This window comes from Molothrus aeneus, chromosome 16 (assembly GCF_037042795.1).
Source record: "Molothrus aeneus isolate 106 chromosome 16, BPBGC_Maene_1.0, whole genome shotgun sequence".
Lineage (NCBI taxonomy): Eukaryota > Metazoa > Chordata > Aves > Passeriformes > Icteridae > Molothrus > Molothrus aeneus.
In genome coordinates, this window is record NC_089661.1 from 2247573 (window position 1) to 2257393 (window position 9821).

At 63.2% G+C, this 9821-nt stretch overlaps 1 protein-coding gene across 1 annotated transcript; it reads left to right on the forward strand.

Annotated features, from left to right (window-relative positions):
• Positions 1-759: 759 nt before the first annotated feature.
• On the forward strand, positions 760-7646 carry TFAP4 (transcription factor AP-4). The gene is made up of 7 exons (XM_066560996.1): positions 760-937; positions 4283-4448; positions 4882-4980; positions 5477-5647; positions 5884-6021; positions 7020-7178; positions 7284-7646. Exons 1-7 carry the CDS (start codon positions 849-851, stop codon positions 7476-7478), a joined length of 1017 nt encoding a protein of 338 aa, XP_066417093.1. The 5' UTR covers positions 760-848; the 3' UTR covers positions 7479-7646.
• The last annotated feature ends 2175 nt before the right edge of the window (positions 7647-9821 follow it).

Here is a 9821-nt window from a genome sequence, read left to right on the forward strand (position 1 = left end):
AGGATGGGATGGATGGGGACAAGGCTGGATGGGGTGGAGACAGGTCAAGAAGGGATAGGATAGAGCAGGAGAGGACAGAATTCTGGCAAGATGGGATGGGGACAGGTCACATTGAGATAGGATGAGATAGAGACACAACAGGCCAGGGTGGGATGGGATAGCATATGATAGGGTAGGATGGGATGGAGCTAGGGCAGGATGGAATGATGTGGGGTGGAATGGACACAGGTAAGGATGGGGTAGGATAAGGCAGGATAAGATAGAGAAGGATGGGATGGAGCTAGGGCAGGATGGAATGAGGTGGCGTGGGAGGGGGACAGGTCAGGGTGGGATAGGGTAGGGTTTGGTATGAAATGATAGGATGAGTATGGAGTGGCATGGGGACAGCTCAGGCTGGTATGAGGTGGGATGCGTTGGGGACAGGGCGGGATGAGGGTAGGATGGGACAGAGCGGGACAGGATAGAGTAGCATAGGATAGAGTAGAATAGGATGGAGCCAGGTCAGGACGCGACGCGGTGTGACGGGCCGGTGCCAGCACGGGTCGGTACCGTCCCGGCCGCTCCAGTCGCCCCCCGCCCCGCCGTGTTCCGCCGCCGTGTCCCGGTGCCGCTCCGGCCGCGCTGCGGCCCCTCCCGCCGCCTTTGTTTACGCGGGGCCGGTGCGGGGCGGGGGCGGCGCCGGGCGGGCGGGGGCGGGCGGGGGAGCGGCGGCGGCGGCGGGCGGGAGCCGCGCTCGCTCCAGCTGTTTCCCGCCTTGGGCCGCGGGCAGAGGCCGGAGCCGGGCCGGGAGGGGCTGAACCGGGCCGGGACGAGCCGGGCTGGGCTGAACCGGGCCCCCCGCCCCCGTTATGGAGTACTTCATGGTGCCGGCCCCCAAGGTGCCGGCCCTGCAGCACTTCAGGAAATCCGAGAAGGAGGTCATCGGTGGGCTCTGCAGGTGGGGGAGCGCCGGCAGATCCCGGGCTCGGGGGTCTCGGGAGGACCGCGGGGGGATGGCGGGGAAGGGGGGAGCGGAGAACTGGGGGAGCGGCGCGGCGGCCGCGGCCCCACCGCCCGCACGTGGTCCCGGCCGCGCACATGGGACCGGCGGCCGCGCGTGGCCCGGGCGGGGAGCGCCGCGCCCCCAGCCCCGGCCGGGCCCCGCGGGTGCGGCGGGGCGCGCTCGGGGCGGGGGGCGCGGGGCGCGGGGGTCCGGGGGGCGCGGGGGTGTGTGTTTACCGCCGGGCCTGGCCGTGACTCTGCAGCCGCCCGGAGGAGGCGGGTCGCGGCCGGGGCTGCCGGGACATGTAGTGCGGGAGCGGCGGCACAAAGCCCGCGGACACGCGGGGAGCCCCGGCGGGCGGGGGGGCGGCCGGGGACCGGGGCTGCGGCCGCGGGGGGCGGCGGGCGGGGGGGGGCGCGGGCCCCGGGGCCACGCGGGGCGGCCCTGAGCCCCCCCGAGCTCCCCGGGCCTGCAGCTCCCGCCCCCGGGCGCGCTCAGCCCCCCGGGCCCGGGGCCGCCGCGGGGCCGCACGAACGGCCGGGGCTGAGGGGCTGAGGGGCGGCCCGGGCCCAGGGCACGTGTTGGGGGCCCGGCCCCTCGGGGTGCTGCCCCACGGCCTGGGGGGCTCGTCCCGGCCATCCCGGGGAGCGGCCGCACCTGAGCCCCCCCGGAGGTGCAGCGACCCAGGGCGGGGGGCGGCGGCTCCTCTGGGGTCCCTGGCGGTGGTCGCTGCGGGCCCGCGGGCTGGGGGTGGCTGCATGGGCAGGGTCGCGGCCGTCCTGCCCGGGCACTGGGGGCTGCACGGCCCCACACTGACCCCACACGGGGAGCAGCCTTCCCGCTGCCCCCAGCTCCGGGAGACCCTGCATGAGCTCAGGCCGCTGGGTGACACCCTGCGTGCAGCTCGGGGTGCCGGGGCTGCCCTGCTTGTGACCTCCGGGAGCTCAGGGACACCCTGCCTGCAAGCTCGGGGTGCTGGGGGACAGCCTGCCTGTGAACTGGGGCTGTATCCTGCTTGTACACTCAGGTGTACCCTGACCCTGTAAGCTTAGAAGTGCCCTTCATGGAAGCATGGAGATACCCTGCCTGTGAACTTGGGGATGCCCTGCCTAGAGGTTGGAGAACACCGTACCTGTGACCTCAAGGAGCCTGGGGACACCCTGCCCCCATGGCTGTGCCTCCCTTGCCCTCCAGCACAACCCACAGCACAAGGTGTGATCGATGTTGGACATGAGTGGACAGTGGGGCATCTGCCTTGTGCCTGGCTCAAACACCCACATGGGTTTGTTTCCCTCAAGGTCCAGGCCAGAGAAATATCTTCTCCAGAGTGGGAAGGACCAAATTCTGCTTGCCTGGCACAAACCCCACAGCACCAGTACCAGGCTGGAGACACCCCAGGGGCTCCAGTGGATGCCACCTGCTCCCCCTGCCCCATCCCTGGCCATGCTGGGTGTCTGAATCTATGGGTTTTTGCCCTTTCCATATTTCGCTGTCACTTCTCAGGTCTCTTCCCAGGAAGAGCAGCTGGGGCAGGTTGCGGGAGGTCTCCCGGTGAGGAAGCAGCTTCTTCCTCCTTTCCCAGTATTTAAGAAAGCACTTCCGTGCTGCCCAGTCCTGGGCCTCTCCATCCCATTCCCCTTAAGTGTCTGATGGTCCCACATCCTGGAGCAGTGCTCCAGCCACCTCCTTACCCCAAGAGGGACTATGACTCCAGGACCTGCATGGTCTGGTGTGTTCTGGGGACAAGTTTGGGGCTGGTTTCAGCAGGAGCAGGGAGGTGGGTGACAGCCACCACCAGATGGGAGCCCTGTGCCACAATCCTGCTGTGAGCAGCTCTTGGTCCATGCGGCAGAGGCTGCTCCCAGGGAGAGGGGCAGACCCCTGGACACCCATCCCAGTTCCACACCCCCGGGATTGCATGTGAGGGAACCAGTGCAGTGTGTGCTTGGCACCCAGCATCAGCCTGTGCTGGGACACTGTCCCAGAGGCTGGGGACAAATATCTTCCTGGCCTCCATGGGCTGAGCTGGGGTCCTTCCTTATCCCCTTGCCATGCACTGGGATCCTTTCCTATACCTCTAGAGTAATCTGGGATCCTTCCCTATCTGCTTGGGATGAGCTGTGATTCTTCTCTGTCTTGCTGGGCACAGCTGGGATCCTTCCCCATACCCTTGGACAGACCTGGAATCCATCCCCTTCTTAGGCTGAGTGAGGATCCTTTGCCATCCCTCTGGTGTGAGCTGGATCTTTCCCCGTCCCCATGGATGAGTTGTGGTGCATTCCCCAGTTGCAGCAGGCAGTGATGAGTGGCCTGAGAGTCTCTGGTCACCGCCTGGGCACACGGTGGTGCTGCTGATATCCCTTAGATCCCTGTGCTCCCAAGCCTCCGTGCTTCCTCCCTGGCCTTACCAGGAGGGCAATGAGGGCAGGATGCTGGGTTTTGCTTCCCAGCCTGGCTTTGGCAAGCCTCTGGGTGGAATGTTCCCACCTCCCCGTCCTGGAGCCGCCGGGCACCTGGACGGGCGGCTGGAGCCCGTCTTATCTCACCCATGCTGGCGGCCGGCTCCTGTGTTTAGTCTTTGGTGCCTCGCAGCATCCCCGGCGCCAGTGGGTGCCTGCACTCTGGGGAGACTTGGCATAGTGTGAGCCAAAACCTCTGCCCTGCTTCCCTCGGGGAAGAAGTGGGGTGTGGGTGAAGCTGGACCCCACAGCAGTGAGCTTTGCTCGGCTCTGGTGCTCTGGACCCGTGGGTGTTGGCTGCCCGGAGCCCTCGCCCTCCATGCTGGCATTTCCCGGCCCATCTGCAGGGCAGGGGCGTGGGGGACGAGGAGGCAGCGGCAGGAAGCAGGCAGGAGCTGCGGCTTGGGGTGGGACGGGGGCTTCTCTGCTGGGAGCTGTCATCTGGAAGCCATCAGCGGGGCGGGAGGGAGGGAGGGAGCCGCCTTCCCGGGGCCACACACGCCGGCCGGCCCGCGGGGACACAGCCAGCCAGCCCGCAGCCTCCCTCGCCCACCTGGGCGTCCCCTGGCCCAGGCTGGGCACTGGGCAGTGTGGCTGAGCCCAGTGGAACCAGGGGGCTGCACCAGTGCCGTTGTTTGGCCAGTGCATCCCCCAAAATTTGGACACAGGGCTGGAGAAACCCACCCACCCGCTTTGGTGATTCCAGCACCGCAGCCATTGTCCCCTCCGTGTCACCCGTCCCTTTGGTGGCTCAGAACCATCACAGCAAAGCAAGGGGGGATGCAGTGAGCTGGCAGCAGGGGTGCAGCCCCTCTTCCCTAACCCTGGGTCTCTCTCACAGCTTGGCCAACATCCCACTGACTCCAGAGACCCAGCGGGACCAGGAGCGGCGGATACGCAGGGAAATCGCCAACAGCAACGAGAGGCGGCGGATGCAGAGCATCAATGCTGGCTTCCAGTCCCTGAAAACCCTCATCCCACACACGGATGGGGAGAAGCTCAGCAAGGTGAGCAGCATGCACATGTTGGTCCTGCACGTGGAGGGGCTGAAAGTGGAGTTGGGGGCATTTGGGTGTTAACTCGGTGATGGAGCTCTCTCCTGGGGAGGTTTCCCAGCAGGAGTGGCTGTGCATCCCCAGCCCGGTGTCCTGGAGTGGGCTGGGAGTGTGTGACAGCCCCCAGTGCCCCAGGAGCAGGGTGACACATTCCTGGGTGAGGAGGGGAACTGTGCAGAGGGGAGGGGGGTGAGGAGGCAGCTGCTGAGTTCCCAAGGTGGGTGAATTGGAGGGTTTCAGCGGGGGGAACCTGGGGTGAAGCAGACTCTGGGAGGACACACCAGGGACAGGCAAGGAGCAGTGCTGCTTGCAGAGCTCATCGGGAGGAGGCCTGGGGGACACCAGGGTCTCCTGCCTCAGCCTGCCCCTCCTGGCTCCCCCACAGGCAGCCATCCTCCAGCAGACAGCAGAGTACATCTTCTCCCTGGAGCAGGAAAAGACTCGGCTACTGCAGCAGAACACCCAGCTCAAGCGGTTCATCCAGGTAGTGCCCCAGGGATGGCACAGGAGGGGCTGGGACAGTCCTGGCTGGCTGGTGGGGGATGTCATTGCCGTTCCTTGGGCTCAGGGTGGGAACCTCTACACTGCTCAGCCAGAGAGTGGAGGTGTTTCCATTCCCCTGGCAGGGCAGGGAGCCCCATTCAACCTGGCATCTCTTGCCTGGCAGGGGGAGAAGGGTTGGGGTCCCATTTTCTATTATTTGCACCCATTCAGGGTATTGGAGATGGCCTGGTGGCAGTTCTGGTGCTGGGGTGTCCTGGTTGAACTGCCCTGGGTGTCAGTGTGAGAATCAGATTGGTTTTGTGGATGAGGACCAGGATGGGGGACACAGGCAGGAGCCTGTCTGTCCCCAAGCATCAAACCCAACCCCAGGGAGACTCTTTCCTGCACGGAGCTCTGGTGGGGAGTGGCATCACCCAGAAGTCTGAATGGCAGGGAGAGAGCATCCCCCTTTCCCTGACACCACATTCCCACGGCAGGAATTCAGTGGCTCCTCCCCGAAACGGCGACGGGCAGAGGACAAGGACGAGGGGATTGGCTCGCCCGACATCTGGGAGGATGAGAAGGCCGAGGATCTGCGCCGGGAGATGATTGAGCTCCGGCAGCAGCTGGACAAGGAGCGCTCGGTCCGCATGATGCTGGAGGAGCAGGTGAGGCCAGGTTGATGCTGGAGGAGCAGGTGAGGCCAGGTGCCCTCTTGCAGCCTCTGCCATGTGCCCAGGGAACCCCAGGGACGCCAGCAGTGCTGTGGGGTCACCGAATACCTGCTTTGGGCATCGCTTCTCCGTGCTTGTCTGTGGCTTCCTGGGTCCCACTGAGGGGACAGCTGGGGTTCAGTGGGGCCGTGCCAGACTCCCCACTGATGCTGGGGCTCCCTGACCCGCAGGTTCGCTCCCTGGAGGCCCACATGTACCCCGAGAAGCTGAAGGTGATTGCTCAGCAGGTGCAGCTCCAGCAGCAGCAGGAGCAGGTGAGGTTGCTGCACCAGGAGAAGCTCGAGCGTGAGCAGCAGATCCGAACCCAGGTGAGTGCACCCCAGGCACCCCCAGGTACTGGAACACGGGGGGTGAGTTCAGTGATGGACTTGGCACCTCCTGTGGACACTGATGTCCCAGCAAAGCTCTCACATGTAGTGATCTGGGAAAGGGGTGGCCCAAAGCCCCCACAGTGCTTGGGGCTGTGCTTGTGGGCACCCTGAGTTTCAGGGAGGGACTGTGGATTGGAGCACCCGTGATGGCTTCCAGGGCTCTGTTCCCTGACACAGAGTGGTTTGTACAGGGAAGGTCACTCTGGCAGAGAGGGTTTCATCTCAGGGGCTTCACCTTTCTCTGGATGACTCCCACTGAACTTCAGGGATCCCCAAACCACTCCCTGCCACCCAGCAGGCTGGGAAAGGGGAGTATCAAGCTGGCAGGCAGAGAGGATGGGAGCCTTCAGCCTTTCCCCTGGGACTGCTGGGTTTGCCAGTGGTGCAGGCAGGAGGCGAGCGCTGTGCCAGCACCAGTTCCTGTGCACTGCCAGCCTCAAGCCCAGCCTGGGGCCGCGCCACCCTGGGAGCTTCAAAGGGAGCAACAGCAGCTTCTTCCCTGCTCCTGGGGCTCCTGCAGAGCCGTGTCCCTGCAGGGTCCCCACCAGCCACCTCCCAGGGAAGTTCAGCCTATTTTTAGGTGAACTCTCCATAGCCTCCTGCTAGGGTGGATCTTCCCATCCGCTGCTCCAACGAGGATCTCCGAGGGGTGTGGGGAATTCCTGGCCACTCAGGGGCTGGCACTTGCCTCTGCTGGCTTTAAAGCCCAAATCATTGCCCTTTGGGACATGGGGAATCCTTCATGTTCCGCTCTGCAAAGCTGAGCTGACAGCAGCTTTCAGCTGGCATCCTCCTGCATCCGCTGGGATGGAGAACTGGAGCAGCCGAGTGCTGCTTCAGCTTTTATGGAGCCTGGGCTCCGTGAAGAAGCGCGATGCTCTCCCCACACCGCTGTGCCGTGCCCTGCTCACCGGGGCTTTCCCTTCTGTCCCCAGCTCCTGCCATCACACGCTCCCCCAGCGCCCACCCACCACCCCACCGTGATCGTTCCAGCGCCGCCTCCCTCCCATCATGTCACCGTGGTCACCATGGGCCCGTCCTCGGTCATCAACACGGTCTCCACGTCCCGGCAAAACCTGGACACCATCGTTCAGGTCAGCTGGGGGGCAGCGGGGGGTTTGGCAGAGGGGGGCTCAGGGGGGTCCCTACCCCCAGGCTGGGTCAGAGGTGCCCTGACAGCCGGTGTGTGCCCTGGGCAGGCGATCCAGCACATCGAGGGCACGCAGGAGAAGCAGCTGCAGGAAGAGGAGCAGAGACGCGCTGTCATCGTAACGCCCGCGCGCGCCTGCCCCGAGCCCTCCGCCTCCGACACCGCCTCCGACACCGAGGGCAACGACAGTGACTCCATGGACCAGAGCAAAGAGGAGCCCTCGGGGGACGGGGAGCTGCCCTGACACCCCCCGGCCAGCAGCTGGGGAGGGAAGCCGGGGCAGGGGGGGGAAACGTCAGAGAATATGCTGAAATTTTTAAAAAATACAACGTGATTTGGGTCTCTTTTATGACCTTTTTCCAATACTGTAAAGCAGAGCGTTAGAGGCAGGCAAAGGTCACCCTTCAGCTCCCAGGGGGGCGGGAGCTCAGGGGTGGCCACAGTGGGGCACGGGGAGCTCGGGGCATGGTGGGGGGCGATGGGGATGGGGGAACAGGCCCCCACCCTGGTTTGTCACCCCTCACCTGCCAACCCACAGGGAATCCTGGCAAGCTGGCAGCAGCCCCACTGTTCCTGATGGTGTTCCCTTGGGACAGGGCCTTTGGTTGGGATCTTAATTTGCTTTTTTCCTTCTCTGTTTTTTTTTTTTTCTTTTAATTAAATGTTTGTTTTTAAGCAGGGGGGGAGATGCCAAGTGACATGGCAGCAAGGGCAGGACAGGGATCCCTGACTTCAGGGTACCACCATGGCTCCTGCACCCCACATGGGGCAGGGAAAACCCCCTTGGAGAGTAAAATAATCCTGGGATGATGCCATTGGAGCACAGTGGGAGGGCTGGCATATGCCATCCCTCCCTGGCATTTCCAACACCCACCTCCTTGGCACAGGGATGGCAGGTTGGGGGCTGATTTTTACACCCCGTCCCTGTCCCTGTGCCCATTCCTGTCCCCCCACCCCATTCCCATCCCTCCTTTAAGCACTTAACCTGGTTTGTGGGGTCTGTCAGCTCCGAAGAGCTTTTCTATTTTGTGATTGTGTCGCTTGGGTCTGTCGTGGCGGGTGGGGGGTCCCTGTTTTGTGCGTCCCCCCCTCGCCCCACTGCCCCCCACCCGGCTGTAGGGTTTTAGGCCAGTCGTGTGTAGAGCCTCGGTGGTATTCAGTAGGTTCCCCCCAGCTGCAGCTGTTTCTCGGTTCCTTTCCCCTTTTGTTTTTTTTTTTGGTTGTTTTTTTGGTTTTTTTTTTTGTATTTTTTTTACAATTTTCAGGTCTTTGTGTTGATTGAGAAGCTATTCTATTTTGTTAAGAAAGTTGAAAAAAAAAAAAGAGGCTCGTGCCTTTGTAAAGAAACAAAATAAAGTTTGTACTTGGTTTTTTAGAAGCTCCGTCCTGGCGTTGACATTTGTGGGGACAGGGATGGATCCCACCCCGATGGACACTGGTCCCTCTGGGGCTCCTGGGGAGGGCAGGGAGTGCTGCCTGCACTGGGAATCACGGCAGGAGGCAAAGGCAGAGGGTGCTGGCCCTGGTGCTGGCCCTGCTGTGGTTCCTGCTCAGCCGCCAGGCTGTGTTTAAAGGCTCAGCCCTGCCAGTGCTGCCCACACATGATGGGCACACCGGGGTTCAGCTTGGTGCAGGTGGGGGACATCTGGGCTGCTTTTAATGAGGCCATTAAAAGGGGAACTGGGGTCAGACTTTGTGTCCCCCTTCCCCAGGGATGGGGTATCCATCTCTCCATGGAGCTGACTCATGACTCGGTGTAGGGGCACTCCTCTCTCTCCATGTTTTTTTGGGGGGAGGCACCCCTCTTTCCCTATGGAGCACCCACCTCCCAGCATCCTCCCGTGGCTGTGGGTTCCTCCCACTGCCCCTCCACTCCATGGCCAGCTGTGGTGTCCAGCCAAGGGCTGGCTCCTGCCTGCTCTGAGCCATCACCCCCTGCTCCACACCACTGCCCCCTTCCCACCCCCATCTCAGGTTCAGGGGCTCCCCCTGCTCCCACTCTTGGGGAACTGTTGTTTGCCACCTTCCCTGAGAAAAGCTGGGTCACAGCCCCCCCAGAATGGCTCCTGCACTGAGGGAGCCCAAGGGTCACTGTGCCATGGCCAGGCTTTGGGGACAGCGCTGAGAGGCTGCTCTGTATGAGCAAGGGTGCCAGGTGCTGGTGACATCGTGCCCTGTGCCACACTGCCAGTGCAGTGACAGTGGGGACACCATCAGGGTGGCAGGAACGTGACCTGTTTCCTTTGGGGTCTATGGCATTGCCTGGAGCTGGTGACCTGTGGTGGCTAAAGGGGACATCAGCCCAGGACGAGGTGCCTGGGGACAGCCACCTTTGGGGACAGAGGAGGACACTGCAGATGAGGACACTGTGGACAGCTCTCCCTGTCCACAAACCCCTGCTCCAGCCCAGAAGGAGCTGAGGCAGCCCAAGGAGCCCTGTACCCCACACGAGCAGGATTTGGATGGGGACAGTCCAGAGGAGCCCTGCAGGAATTTATTCAGATAAAGGGGAGAGGCGCCCATTTCTGCTCTCGCTGGGACGGGGCTGTGACCCTGCACGAGCAGTGCCACCCCCACGCCCGGAGGT